General features: G+C 47.5%; 1 protein-coding gene across 6 annotated transcripts in view; it reads left to right on the top strand.

Moving 5' to 3' along the window:
• The window catches only part of KIAA0319L (KIAA0319 like), a 116,419-nt gene extending 103,676 nt beyond the window's left edge, over window positions 1-12,743 (top strand). For all 6 annotated transcript variants that reach the window (XR_014807453.1, XR_014807455.1, XR_014807452.1 and 3 more), the window contains 5 exons: window positions 3,394-3,536; window positions 4,366-4,488; window positions 5,059-5,149; window positions 6,591-6,682; window positions 11,496-12,743. Coding sequence is in view for 2 of the 6 variants with exons in the window: in XM_021095912.2 (XP_020951571.1) it covers window positions 3,394-3,536; window positions 4,366-4,488; window positions 5,059-5,149; window positions 6,591-6,682; window positions 11,496-11,683 (637 nt within the window). In the remaining 4 variants the exon portion in view is untranslated. The remainder of the gene's footprint in view (window positions 1-3,393; window positions 3,537-4,365; window positions 4,489-5,058; window positions 5,150-6,590; window positions 6,683-11,495) is intronic.
• The last annotated feature ends 2,315 nt before the right edge of the window (window positions 12,744-15,058 follow it).

Genomic DNA, 15,058 nt, shown 5'->3' with positions numbered 1-15,058 from the left:
GAAGAGGTTGGTGCTGAAAACAATAAAGGAGATAAGTTCAAAGAACACCTTTTGAAGATGAGAAATACTGGGACATTTTTATAGACTGAGGGTAAGGTGCAGAGGAAAAGCAGACGGTGGAGACTGGGGAGGCGGGTTATAAATGGAGGGAGGTCTGGGGCACTGGCTTTGGAAGAGCAGGAGCACCGCATTCTCTGGACGTAGGAAGTGAGGGAAGATATGCTATTATGAGTGAATCTATAGGTGGAGAAGATGAAATTTGTGAGTGTTGGTACCCATGTCCTGGTTTTTTTGTTGTTGTTTTTTTCTGAAAGTGGAGGCAAGGCCATCGGCTTTAAGGTGAGAGTGAGGTGGGCAGGCTGAGGAAGATGGTAAAGGTTGGGAACAGCAGCTCCAGGAAAGAATGCTGGCTTTGAGCAATGTTGGAGTCTCAGCTAGAGTTAGAGACATGAGGTGAGAGCAGTGATTCCCAGCTCTAGCTGCATAATAGAATCGCCTGGAGCTTTTATGAACTTGCCATTACCCAAGCCTCACTTCGACAGATTTTGATTCAGTTGGTCTGGAGTGAGGTTTTAAAAACTCCCCAGGTTGGGAGTTCCCTTGGCGGCTCAGCTGTTAACAGATTTGACTGAGATCCATGAGGATGCGGGTTTGATCCCTGCCCACGCTCAGTGGCCTAGGAATCTGGTGTTGCCGTGAGTTGTGGTGTAGGTCACAGACTCAGCTTGGATCTGGCATTGTTGTGGTTGTGGCATGGGCCAGCAGCTGTAGCTCTGATTTGACCCCTAGCTTGGGAACTTCCATATGCGGTGGGTACGGCCCTAAAAAGCAAAAATAAAATAAAGTAAAATAAAAATAAAAACTCCCCAGGTGGAGTTCCCATGGTGGCGCAGCAGAAATGAATCTGACTAGGAACCATAAGGTTTTGGGTTTGATCCCTGGCCTCACTCAGGGTGTTAAGGATGTGGTGTCGCTGTGAGCTGTGGTGTAGGTCGCAGACGTGGCTCGGATCTGGTGTTGCTATGGCCGTGGCATAGGCCACCAGCTGTAGCTCCGATTTGACCCCTTGCCAGGGAACCTCCATATGCCATGGGTGCAGCCCTAAAAAGCAAAAAAACAAAACAAAACCAAAAAACAAAACAAACCCTCCCCAGGTGAATCTAACATGCAGTCGGGGTTCAGTGGATCAGAGACAGCACGATGACTGGGACTTGCTTTTTAAGCTCTGCTTAGCAGCCTAGGAGCAGGACTAGGGAAGATGGCTGCTGGGATCCATCCAAGCTGGTGGGAATTGGCTGGGACAAAGCAATGGAAAGACATTAGCGAGAGTGCAGGTAAGAGCATTGTAAGAGGGGTTTGTTTTCAGACTTGCTATGACTATCTCTGGATCATGAAGAAGAGAGAAGCAGCAGTGACTCTGGGTTTCCGGCTTAGTTGAGGAATTTGGGAGGAGGATATGCTCGGAGGAGATAGTGTATTACAGTGGGAAGGAGCATGGGCCTCACACCAGGCAGACCTTGCTTCTGAGCCCTGTTCTGTTAGTGGGAGCACTGACACCAAGACAGAGCACAGGTTATTGTACTTCTCTGAACCCATTCTTCATTTGTAAAAATGCTAGCACCCATTTTATAAGATTTTGTTGAAGCTTACATAAGATGATGTTTGTATAGTCCCTACCATATAATGAGTTAGTGGTTATTCTAGTTTATTTTGAAACATGTTGGCATGTGTGGAATATCTGGGGTAGATATTCTACCAAGCATTTGCAGATACAGATTTGGTCACTCTGGAGGGACATGGGGAGAGGAGATAAAGATTTGAGTGTCTTTTGTATATAGAAATTGAAACAGTAAGCATGGATTAGTTATGGCTAGGAGAAAATAATGAGAAATGGACCACAAATCTTTTATGGAAAAAGTTTGGTTTTTGATCCTGGAATTTGTAATTGCACTGTTAGTCTCACTGTGCAGTAAACTTTTAAAAGTCTTTATGACAGGGCTTCCCAAACTTTTATGTCAATCTACCCATAGAAAATAATGCTGTTTATATCATTTGGGATAATTTTATTGGAAGCAACTGGTCCAGGGCCTCTGGGATACCCAAGTCCCCTGCAGCCACCCAGTGTGCTATGGGGAGCAGTGTATGTGGCACAGCTATAAACCCAGTGTGACCCACTGATTGGGAAAATTCTTTTTGTGACACCAACCTGGAGTCACGAAGCAGGCTGCTGCAAATGGAGGCCAAGGCATAGAGAACAGAATTTGTGCCACCCAGGAGTGAGTTCACACATGGTCTACCTTGGGTGGAAGTTGACAGTCAGAAAGCAAACAGATTCTGGGCATGAAACAACATAATCTTGCACCAGTTGTACCATTGTATAGGGTCTTTCTCGTTGCTGTCATAATAGTGATCACTTTGGTTATGTTTCGACCTATGGATAATGCTTTGATGCTATCCAACAGTTTACATTTCTCAAAGCACTGTGGTTTTGCTTACAAATAACCCAGGCACAAACCCAATAGCACCACACCCTTAGCTGTTAAAAGGCTGACATTGTGATAGAACATGATGTAGGATAATGAAAAAAGGAATATGTGTGTGTGTGTGTATGTGTGTGTGTGTGTGTGTGTGTGTGTGTGTGTATAATGTTTATATATGTTTATATATATAAAAAAATTGGGTCACTTTGCTGTACAGCAGAAATTGACAGAACATTGTAAATCAACTATGATAAAAAAATAAAAATCTTAAAAACAGCTGACAACAGGGATGTACTCGTAGGCAAATCTCCATTTTTATGATCTCAGTTACCGATTTGGAATAGGCCTTCTTTTTCTTTTGGGCCACACCCACGGCATATGGAGGTTCCCAGGCTAGGGGTCTACCCTACAGCTGCCAACCTACGCCATAGCCACAGCAACGCCAGATCCGAGCCACGTCTTCGACCTATACCACAGCTCACGGCAATGCCGGATCCTTATCCACTGCGCAAGGCCAGGGATTGAACCTGCAACCCCATGGTTCCTAGTCAGTTTCATTTCCCCTTTGCCATAATGGGAACTCTTGAAATAGGTCTTCTTGTTAGCTGGGGCAGCTTAGGGCTTTTCCAAAGGCATAGTCTCTGGAGTTGGACATATCAGGGTTGGGATCTGGCTCTGCCATAATTAACTGTGTGACCTTGGGCAAGTTTCTTAACCCCTCTGAGCCCCAGTATTGTCCTCTGTAAAATGGGGGTGATGCTGATAACCCCTTTCTCACCAGCTTACTGTGAGAGAAAGTGTATAATGCTTAGCACGGTGTCTGGCACAAACAGAAGGTACTTATTAGCAAATGGTAGCTACTGCTTTTGTGTTGACAGCTTCAGCTCATTCATACTGTTGCATGTCTCTGCAGCACCAAGATGGTATTTTTTGTTCAAAACGAGCCTCCTCACCAGATCTTCAAAGGCCATGAGGTGGCAGCGATGCTCAAGAGTGAGCTGCAGAAGCAAAAGGCAGACTTTCTGATATTCAGAGCCCTGGAAATCAATACTGTCAGTGAGTAATTCTGGGAAGTTGGGAATGAGAACTTAGCCACTGCCCCAGCTCACCTGTTCGTCCCTGCTGTCCTTGGGCTTCATTTCCTGTTCTCCAAGAACAAGAAGATAATCACTTAACTTCGCTACCCTTATCATGAAGGAATCTTGACTCATTGCAGAGGTTCTAAACCTGGGCCTCTGGGTTAGCATTCAGAGGAACCGTGAGTTTGAATTGGAAAAAAATTACGTCTTTGTTTTCATGAACCTCTATATTCATTGTTTCCTTCAGTCATGAATGTAGGCAACAAACTACAGTAGTATTAACACAACGTGCGACTTTAAGGCAATAGAAATCTCAGATAATTTTGTATCCTACTACATGACGAAATAGCATTTTTACTCATCACTACTTCAAAATTATGACAGTTGTTAGGCCCACTTCTAGATCTTAATATTTTAATATAGACACATATATTATTAAAATTTTATATTCCTAAGTACTTTAAAAACATGTTCAATATAACTGTTTTCTTCTGTGATACTGTGTATTTTTTTTTGGCAATTAAATTATTCAGAGGAGGGCGTCTACCAGACATGGAAGATTAGAAACTGCTGATATGGAGAAACAAGTAAAACCAGTGTGGAGCCTTTCTGATTGTTCCTGTTTTATCCCACCGTGATAATAATGGGTACTGTTCCCAGCTGTGAAAGCTCTTGGGGCAGGTCTCCAGGACATGTCATCACAGGCCATCGAGCAGGGGGTCCCTTCACACTTCATGGGCACTGGAAGCTGGTTGTTCCCCGGCTCTGACTTCTGTTGACTTTTTCTCCTTTCCTTCTGCTTCCAGCCTGCCAGTTGAACTGTTCTGACCATGGCCACTGTGATTCATTCACCAAACGCTGTATCTGTGACCCTTTCTGGATGGAGAATTTCATCAAGGTGCAGCTGAGGGATGGAGATAGCAACTGTGGTGAGTTTTCTGCTTGGCACTGTGCCAGCTGGTTTGGCACGGAGCGTGGCTCTGAGTTGAGTGGGTGGGTGTTGGTGTTTCCAAGGCAGATGAGCAAGTGAGAACTTGGTGTATTTTCTGTTTGCAGAGGACTTTTACTTCCTTCCTCCACACTTGCTCAAGGTTAGAGGAAAGCTCTGAAGCAGTTGTTTAAGAAGAAACACACTTAAATCAGACCAACTGCAAATTGCAGCCTAAATCAGACCAGCTGGAAGGCCTCCTGTCGCTTTGGAGTGCCTGTGTACCCAGCCCCATGCAAGCCCCCAGGTTTCTATTCCCTGCCTTCCCTCTGTTAAAGCTCCTTATAGCCTGCCCCACTGCTCCACGGTCTCAGAGCAACAGCTAGAAAGCTGGGGCTATTTGTAAGGTTTAAAGTTTCAGTTGCCTTCTACTCCAAGATCTCACCTTCCCTGGGGAGCCCTGGGGGCCTTTTTGTCTACAGAGTGAAGCCACCTCCTGCCCAGGGTGGACAGCCCAGACCTCCCTTCCAGCCCGTCTTCGCTGCCCTTACCATTCTGATTTTCTTGGCAGAGTGGAGTGTGTTATATGTCATCATCGCTTCCTTTGTCATCGTTGTTGCCTTGGGAATTCTGTCCTGGACTGTGATCTGTTGTTGTAAGAGGTAAGGTGAACTTGCGGTGGAAAGTCATTCGGGCTTCTGATCATATGTTCACTCATCAAAAGTGCTGAGTGTGCCCCCCACGTGATGGGTGCTGAGTCCTGGGCTTTCCCCCTTCCCATCACTGTTGGAGTGGCTTGGTCCACCTACGGCACGCACAGAAGAGCTCTCCTGGCCCTCTGACACTCCTGAGGGTAGACGCACACTCCTTCAGTTGAGTGGCTATCACTGCAGTGATTTGCAAGCTGGAAAACGTGGCAGGAGTGGGAGTGGCAGGATCTGGGGTTGGACCAGGCTCACATCTCCAGGGCGTATGGCCTTTAATACTTCACACCTCAGCCGCACCACGTTAGCACGTGGCTTAGTTTGTCTGCCTTCCTTCCGTTTGGGATTCCCGTGCATATGTGTTTTCACATAATGGTAGACTTAGGTTAGTCATGATTTAATAAGCCTTGCAGGTTTTTTCATTTAGTCTTCCTATCTAGTGTTATAATATTTAATGGTAACATATATTATGTTTTCATTATTAATAATAGGTGTCATTTCTGTGTTTACTGTGTGCCAAGCACCAGGATAACATTTTATATATTTTATAGGTAATAGCTTTTTTAATATGCATAGCAACCTTTTCTCATAGCTAAGGAAATGTAGGCTCAGGAAAATGGCATCACCTGTCTGTGGACACACAGTTAGTAGGTGGCATAGCTGGAGTTTAACCTGTAGCATAACCTCGCAATAAAAACTTAGAAAATTAAAAGAAATTTTAAAAATTACCACCAAGCTAAGACAGCTACCGCTAACAATATTGTTGACTTAATGCTTTCCTCCATCCCACACCCTTCAAGCGTAGGAGTTTTGTTTTATATATATATATATATATATATATATATTCTTTTTTTTCCCCCCCTCTCCTTTTTAGGGCCGCCCCTGTGGCACATGAAGGTTCCCTGGCTAGGGGTTGAATCAGAGCTACAGCTGTCAGCCTATACCACAGCCACAGCAACAGCAACCCGGGATCCGAGCCGCGTCTGCAATCTATACTGCAGCTCACCACGACACCGGATCCTCAACCCACTGAGCGAGGCCAGGGAGGAACCTGCGTCCTCATGGTTACTAGTCAGATTTATTTCCACTGAGCCACAGTGGGAACTCCTTTTCATTTATGCTTTTAACCAGTCTGTCCTTTATTTGCCACTGTGGGGTGGTAAGTCCATGATAATATAACCATGTTTTCCTTGCTTTTTTCCAAATTGGTAAGGAATATTTGAAGAACAAATCAGTTACCTCCCTCCCCAGCTGAGGAGAAAGGAGAAACAGCCTTTCCATTGAGTAGCGTCCCCTGAGCCAGGGCTGTACATGCAGTCTGGCCACCATGCTGTGGTGGGCTCCCTGAACCTCATACAGACCCTCTTTCCTAAGCAGGGGCGGGGATTGTGTTTTTCAGGCAAAAAGGAAAACCCAAGAGAAAAAGCAAGTACAAGATCCTGGATGCCACGGATCAGGAAAGCCTAGAATTGAAGCCAACCTCCCGAGCAGGTAGTGGCCCTGGGAACTGGGAGCATGGGTGTCTAGATTGGTGCTCTCTCCCTGAAGAGCCACCGTCATCACCAGTCCCCTCTTAAATGTGTTGCTAACAGCTCCTTGTGCTGGAAAAGCCTCTTGTTCCCTCCCTGATAAGGCCTGAGGGCCAGCTTTGCCCTGTGCTGGACAAGCTGCCTACTGGACAAGCTCACTTCCCAGCATTCCTTTCACTGTGCTGAGGGGCTAGGCCTCTTGCTTTGCTTTTCCTGCTCATTCCTCTCAGAGCTCCTGCCTGCAGTTCATCTTCTCACGCTGCCCCTGAGTCAGGCTCAGAGACCGTGGTCCCTTACACTTGACCAGTGTGTCCTTTCTGGGCAGACAGCAAGGTGAGGCAGCCAGTGTCTGTCAGGGGGCCTCCTTTCTAGCCAGCCTTCCTCTCCTAGCTTCCTCTCTCCAGTATCTGTCAGGTTCTATCACTGTCTTAGAACAGGTAGAGGGCAGATTTCCTGCTGGCTCCTGCTGTACTGGGCTCATCTGTCAAAAGAATTTCCAACTGCATGAGCAGTAAGATGGCTTTCAGTGATGGGGTTAGGAGGGGCCCCCTTCCTTACCTCAGCTTGGTCATTGGTGAGGTTCCCATTCATCGTGGATGCTGCAGGACAGGTCCTGTCTGCTTATGGGAGCTGGACTCTCTGTGGAGCTATTCCTAAACACCCTGCAAGTAGAACTAATCTTTATACAGAGTATTTATTAAACATTTCTCATACTTACCGCTTTGTACTAGGAGAGGCTGTAAGGGGACCATAGAGAGTTCTAAAACACAGGCTCTGCCCTCAGACTTCCACTCTAGTGAGGGAGAAAAGACATGTAAGAAGAGAAATGCTCATGGCAGCTGGCTCTGTCTTTCCCCGGGCAGCTTGGTTAGGGAACACTGTGGGGCGGTACCAGGAGGCGGGAGGCTGGCGAACCACAGAAGTGCAGCCAGAGCGTCCCACACAGGATACTGAGGATGAAGGGTGAAAACGAGGGTCCAGAGGGGGAAATGGGCATAGCATCCTGTACGTGGCAGCCAAGGTCATGTTTACGTTGCTCTGGCAAAGTTTCTCCACCCCTTGAAATCCTTCGGTGACTTAGGTTTGGTGAGGTAGACATGGCCTTGGTGACCTTACACCATTGTGCTTTCTGAGATCCTCTTCTTTGCTGATCTTTTTTCTTTATAAACAAATTATGTTCGTTCATATTTCTCTGGAGAAAGCATTTTATCATCCTTCCCATAACTTGCCAGTTGAAGTCATGCTCATCTCTCTCCCACATGTCTGTTTTGGTGATTCTCTCACTGTTATTATCAGCTGTGTTACTGTTTGTCCCCTTAGTAGTCAGTGAGGGCAAGGATTGTATCTTCTTCATCTGTGCATATGGATCAAGACCGCTGTGTATCAGGCCCTGTGCCAGACACTGGTAAGCCAGACAGACCTTGCTCTTGGAAAGCTTGTATCAGGCGGACCTTCAACAAACAAATTCACAAATACGCAAAATGTGGTAGTGGAATAACACTTAAGCTGAGACTCGGGCTGAGAGGAGTTAGGCATATACTCTGGGAAATAGCATACCAGGCAGAGGAGCAAAGCTGGTGAAGGGCTGGCTGCTGGGAGCAGCAGAGAGCATTTGAGGCAGAGCTTGGGCGAGTGGCACAAGGTTGGGCAGGCAAGCAAGAACCTTGCCATGAGTTTCTTCTAAGAATTGGGGAGCTGTGGGTAGTTTTCTTAAGGAGGTGAACAGTGTGATTAGATTTACATTTCAAAAAGACAACTGTGGCTGCTACTGAAGGAACTGGAGAGGCCAGAGTGAGTGAGAGATTGGATTAGAGTGTCCTCATGGTGGAGAGATGGTGAGGTAGGAGAGGCAGCTAGATTCCTGATACATTCTGAGGGAGGACTTGCTGAGGTTCATGATATGTGGTCCAAGGAGTGTGAGAGAAAAGGGAGAGGAAAGGATGGTCCCCAGCCTTCCGCCTCAAGCACCTGTGGATCAGGTGGCTTTATTTCCTGAGATGCAAAGGACTGGAGAGGAAACGCTGGCGAAGATCATTTAGTTTAGGACAGTTACGAATGGGGTTGGGGAAGTGAGGCTGGAAGATTGACAAGGATGGGGAGTTTGCAATATCATCAGCCGAAGGAGTTCAGTATTCATTATCGTGGTGATGAGGAGTGACGTCTTGAAAGTGTTGGCTGGACTTAAGTGGCTCAGCAGGTTAAGGGTCTGATGTCTCTGTGAGGATGTGGGTTTGATCCCTGGTTAGCCTCGCTGAGTGACTTAAGAATCTGGTGTTGCCGTCAGGTGCCATATAGGTCACAGATTCGGCTTGGATCTGGTGCTGCTGTGGCTGTGGTTTTCGCCTGCAGCTGTAGTTCCTGTTCAGCCCCTGGTCTGGTCTGGGAACTTCCATATGCTGCAGATGTGGCCGTAAAAAAATAAATTAATTAAAAAAATAAAGTGCTGACTTTGAAAAATAGTCTAGTAACTACATTTTAATCCATTGAAGAGATTACAGGTGGCGGCCAGCAAAGTGATTTTTGCCACCATCCAAGGTCAAGGCTGACTCCTGACCTGAGAGACTAGTAGCACTGTTGACAGAATTAGGACATACGGTGCAGTCTGGGTAAGAGGAGATGAATTAAATAGAACTCAATGGAACAGGACTGGAGGTAGTGACATAGGAATCTTCTCTGTGCTGGGGAAGGTCAGCACCACAAAAATGGGTCTGATCCCTTCTGGGAAGAGTGCTGAGGGATAAAGGAAGAGGCGCTGAGGTGAGGGAGCAGGGGTGTCATCAGAGAGCGGCCAGCAGACACTGGCATAGGAGAAGATGATAAGGAACTGATGACAGTGACAGCAGCGGTGATGACACTGGAGGAGTTTGTAGTCACCTAAAGTGCTGGAGTAGATGGTGAATGACAGCAGAAGTGACAGTGCAGTTTTCTTAGGGAGTAAGCAGGTGGTGAGGAAATGGAGGCCATCAACACTTAAAAGTCCTTTTAGAAGTTGAGCAGTGGTACGTGGGGTGCATGGGGTTCAAGAACAAATTTGCAGGCAGAGGTGCAGAAGGTCGAGGTGATGTTCCTGAGGAGGGAGGAAGGAGTGGAGAAAGGGGTTCCGATATGCTCCCGAGGTGGGAGGGAGGGAAAAGCTGGATGATGCTGCTGAGGGCTGGGAGGAAGAGCCTGGATGCAGCGCCGAGGACTTGTGAGAAAGGCGAGGAAGGAGGGAGGTGGCCGGCTGCACCGAGGTGATGCTGATGAGACGAGGGGAGGAGCATCAGCCCTTTTTTTGTGGGCAGTGTCTGGCTGAGAAGGCAGTGCATGTCCCCTTGGATCTAGTGTGAGTCTGACCAGGCCAGAAGCTCTTCCCCTTGTTCTGAGCTCTGTGTGGATTAGTTGGTGCCACCCAGAGCGGAGACACTGGTGGATGAGAATGGGTCGCAAGAAACTGAAGAATTACAGCTTGAAGAAGAGTAAATTTAGTGGGGCATGCTGGGTATGGAAGTGACCCGAGATGGACACTGTTTGCTGGGAGCCAGGATCAGCTGGAATAAAGAGTGACTAGGAGTGACTGAAGGCCGCCAGGCAGTGTGGGGATGCCCGCCCTCAGCAGATGTGGTTCACATTTAGCAGCTGTGGTTTTGGGTTTGGTTTGGTTTGGTTTTGCTGTTCTGTTGCTTTTCCAAAACTTTCTATTGAAGCATATTAGGTTGAACCATATAAAATTTTTGGTATTTAAGGGGTTCCCATTGTGGCTCAGCAGTAACAAATCCGACTAGGAACCATGAGGTTTAGGGTTCGATCCATGGCCTTGCTCAGTGGGTTAAGGATCCCGTGTTGCTGTGAGCTGTGGTATAGGCCGGCTGCTGTAGCTTCCATTTGACCCCTAGCCTGGGAACTTCCATATGCTGCAGATATGGCCCTAAGAAAAATTTACTGGTGTTTGACATTTCTCAATCTGTGGACATACCAGTTTTCTGTGGTTCAGTCTAATATGTATAGAAAATCATAAGCACAGCTTGATGGGGTTGACATGTGAATGTGCTCATGTAATCAGCCTCCAGTAGTGCCCCATGGGGCTTCCTTCCAGTCACTCCTTCACCCCAGTTTTACTTCTTACTTCTTGGAGTAGTTTATATAAATGGGATCATTGTGTTTGGCTCCTTTCATTCAGTATTACATTTACGACATTTATCTGTGTTGTTGGGTAGAGCAAGAGTTCAGCCATTCTCATTGCTGTTTAATTCCTGTTGTATGAATACATATATATATATATTTGTCCAGTATACTGTTGGCAGACGGTTGAGTTCTTTCCATTTCTAGCTATCACAGGGAGTGCTGCTGTGAACATTCTTGTCCGTGTCCTTTGGTGGACATGTGTATGGATTTCTGTTAGGTCATTCTCCAGAGCCTGAGTTCTTCTTATGCTTTCCTGCCTCCCACAGAACTCCACCCTGTGCAAAAAGGAAAATGATAAAACAATCCACATTTGAGAGAGAGGAAAGAGAATGTCATTGGGTGGCACTAACCAAAGCCAGTAGGTACTGGAGATAAAGAATCCGCATTGGAACCCTGCTCTCTTGGTCTCTAGTCCACAGTCTGTGGCTTCTCTGATGGGACTGTCCCATGTAGCCAGGACGGGGAGGACTCCGGAAGCCTCCTTCGCAGGAGAGGGCAGGAAGAGGACATGACTGTCCCTCTGCTCTGCTTCAGGCTGGGAGGAGGGCGCCGGGTGTGGCTCGAGGCAGAGAAGGTTTGTGCTCCTGACACTGGGTTCAACTCCCTTGCAGGCATCAAACAGAAGGGCCCAATGCTGAGCAGCAGCCTGATGCACTCGGAGTCCGAGCTGGACAGTGATGATGCCATCTTCACGTGGCCAGACCGAGAGAAGGGCAAACTCCTGCATGGTCAGAATGGCTCCGTGCCCAACGGGCAGACCCCGCTCAAGGCCAGGAGCCCACGGGAGGAGATCTTGTAGTCTCCGGGTCTGTCTCCTCAGGTTAGGGTCAGCAGTGCCAGTCTGCTTCTCATACCTCCCAAGTCTGAGGGCAGCTGCTGGTCACTCCACCCTAACACCTCAACCAGAGCTGCTGGTACTTGAATCTAGAGACATTCTCCAGGCACCCCGGAATGAAGCTGTGAACGAAGAGTTTTCCTCTTTAACCTGTCTGGTAGGTCCCCCCCAACGTCCTCACCTCAGGGCCACCTTTTTTCCAGCCTCTCCCCTGCTCCGAGGGCAGATGGTGCCAGCTCCTGGCCTCCTCTCCAGCTCCCTGTTGGCAGGGTTGCTGCTCCCAGGGCGACTGCACAGTGAGGCCTGGCTGTGTCCTCCACACCTGGGTACAGAACGAAGCACCACAGCCGTCTGGCTCCAAAAGCCTGCTTGCGGGCATGGTCTTTGTTCTCTTCTCGGGATGGAGTGTGCCTCTCGCTAGGCCCAGAGGTAGTGTCACCCTCTCCTCACCACTGAGACTGGACTGGTAGTCCCGTAACAGCCTGGCCCAGGATTCGGGGAGGGCTGGCTCTTTCAGGAATGGAGAGGGGCCCCTCTGGCTGCTGAGCTGATGTGTTAGAGCAGCCAGGCTGGACAGACTGCCACCCCCCTTCCTCCTGGCCATCCTGGTTGCTTCAGGGCTCAGGCCACCATGCCCTGTGCCCAGAGGAGACAGTCACAAACAGAATGGAAATGTTATGGCATGAGGGCGCATGTGTGTGAGTGTCCCACGGTGGTTTCCTCTCAGTCTGTCTCTGTGTCCCTTGCATGTGTGTGTGTGTGGGTGTGTGTTAGCGTGAGTGTGCATCAGCTCCTCCTAGGGCTCTTGGCTACTCACCAGGCAAACCTGACCTGGAAAGACTTCCAGCTCCTTGGAACAGAGACTTACTGAATCCATCTGGGCCTGTCACTGGTTCCTCAGCCATGGTATCTGGGTGTTGAGGAATGGGAGCTTTGGGAGAGTGGCTTTTTAAAAAGAAACTTACCGTTTATACTACTGCACTACTGTCTGTTGTGAGATGATTAAACATGGTATTTAATTGTACACATGCCTGCTGGGTATGCTGCTTTGTGCTCCATTGCTTACCTTACCACGGCTCCAGCCGTCTGTGCGTCCCTGTGACATGATGGCCTCTGGCAGAGAAGTCTTGGGCCTCGCATCAGAATGTGTGGTCAGTGTTGCTAGGATTCTGCCTCAGGGGCTGCCTGGCTGCTAAAGGAGTCACTGCCCTGGCTCCTGCCGGCCAGCTGCTGCTTGTGGCTTTGAGGGAGGAGGGTTTTCTGTCCTTTCTTCACCCCTTTTGTGAACACAAAATTGATACACACACGAAGCCCCCAACCCAGTGGACAGGCTGGGGCTACAGTGTCTCAACAGCCAGGGTGACCTTTAGGGGCCCTGACAAATCAAGTCCTTTTCTGGAACACACAGAGATTACATCTCAAGCCTTCTGCACAGTATGGGCAGAAGAACGGAGTTCCGTCTTTGGCCCTGACCCTTTAGAAACTTCTGTGTTGACACCACGCCCCCCCGCTACCCGCCCCTGTCCCTCTTTCCATCTGCTGGCCAGATGCAGTGACCACTCAGGAGACTCTAAGGCCATGGTAGAGACACACACAAGGGGAAGGGAGCCTGGTCCCTAAACCACCATGTAGAAGAGCTGCTCTACCAGAATGGTCAGTGGGCTGTGACAAGAGAAATAAGCTTCATTGTGTTAGCCAGTGCATTTTTCTTTAAAGTAATGGCTTGCGTTAAGATTGTGTGACAGCCATGTGGGCCGCAGGAGGGGCCGTACAGTTCTAGGTCACATGCTCTCTCTTCTTTCTCTGAAGAGCATTCATTCGGATCCTCCCTTAGGATAGGGCACCCTGCTTGGGGATCCGGCGTCAGGTGTATGTTTACCTGCAGTGTGTGGTCTGGGCGTTGAGGGCCTGGAGAGGAAGAAGCAGCAACAAGCTGAAACTCCTAGATCTCTGTGTGGGGGAACTTCCCACCTGACTGTTGACAGGCGGTATCTCAGCTGTTACTATATCTAGTAGCCCAGAAAACTGAACAGATTTTCAAACACCCATTTCTGTGGTTTAAAAAAAAAAAAAAAATGCTTAAAGGAAGAGCCAGGACAAATCCAGTGCAAAAAGTGCTTAATTCAAATTTGTGCTGCTAATGCCTATAGCATTTTAGTATTCAATTGGAAATAAGACTACATGGATAAAAATCGTTATTTTTGTAAACTGCAGGTAACTACACACACCCTGAATCTCTGAAGAGGTCCAATGTCCTCAAGAAAAACAATGTCATTACACACCTGGAGTCAGACTGGGGTTCTTGGTCTGAACCGTAGAGCCCAAAATGGGGAACTGAATCATGGGAACATCTGAGCCATAGGATTTTCCTTGGCATTTATTATTTGGCTAAATAAATTAAATCATTAAAGCAGATAAAATAGGGAGTTCCCATCATGGCCCAGTGGAAATGAATCTCACTAGCACCCATGAGGATGCAGATTTGATCCCTGTCCTCACTCAGTGCGTGAGCGAACCCAGTGTGGCCTTGAGCTGTGCTGTATAGCTCGCAGATGCGGCTCGGATCTGGTGTTGCTGTGGCTGTGGCATAGGCTGGTGGCTGCAGTTCTGATTCGATCCCTAGCCTGGGAACCTCCACATGCAGCAGGTTCAGCCCTAAAAAGATCAAAAAAAACAAAAAACAACAAAAAACAAACAAACAAAAAAAAACAGATAAAGTACCATCTCATTACAGCAACTTAAATTTTTCCCCAGGTAATGCCCTTCAGGGCATTGCAGCCAAGAATTGCTCTCCCTCTGAAACGTGGAGCTATAGTGACTTGTGTGCCTCTTACACTCTATACGGCCCTCAGCCTACTTACAAATTCATGAAGCTGGAGGCATCTTAGGTTTTATGACACTCTTCTCATTCTGATTCTGTTACACAGAGACAAAACACATGAGTCTCACACATACACTCTCTCAACGAACAATTAAAAAGAAAGCAAAATAAATATACAGGGAAGTAAATACTAGCAATATGAAGAATAAGAACCAAGTGAAAATATTAAGTATGAAAAATATAATGAATAGTATAGAGGAGCAGATACAGGTCAAAATCAGTTAGCTGGAGCATCACTTCAAGAGTCTTTACCAAAAAGCAGGGAGGAGTCAGAAGAGATGGACACACACACACACACACACACACACACACACACACACACACACAGCAGTCCAACGGTAGAGTAGAAATGCTAACATCTGAACGAATGGAAGTCCTAAAAAGAGAAAAAAGAGGAAATATTTGAAGAAATAATGCGAATAGACTGGCCACAATTAAAGGAAGCTAAAGGGACTCAA

This window comes from Sus scrofa, chromosome 6 (assembly GCF_054392235.1).
Source record: "Sus scrofa isolate SSC_HxYL_T2T_F1_AM1 chromosome 6, Sscrofa_HxYL_maternal_Yorkshire_Landrace_v2.0, whole genome shotgun sequence".
Taxonomy (NCBI): domain Eukaryota; kingdom Metazoa; phylum Chordata; class Mammalia; order Artiodactyla; family Suidae; genus Sus; species Sus scrofa.
Note: the sequence above shows the minus strand (reverse complement) of the source record. Positions and strands in the feature narration are given on the sequence as shown.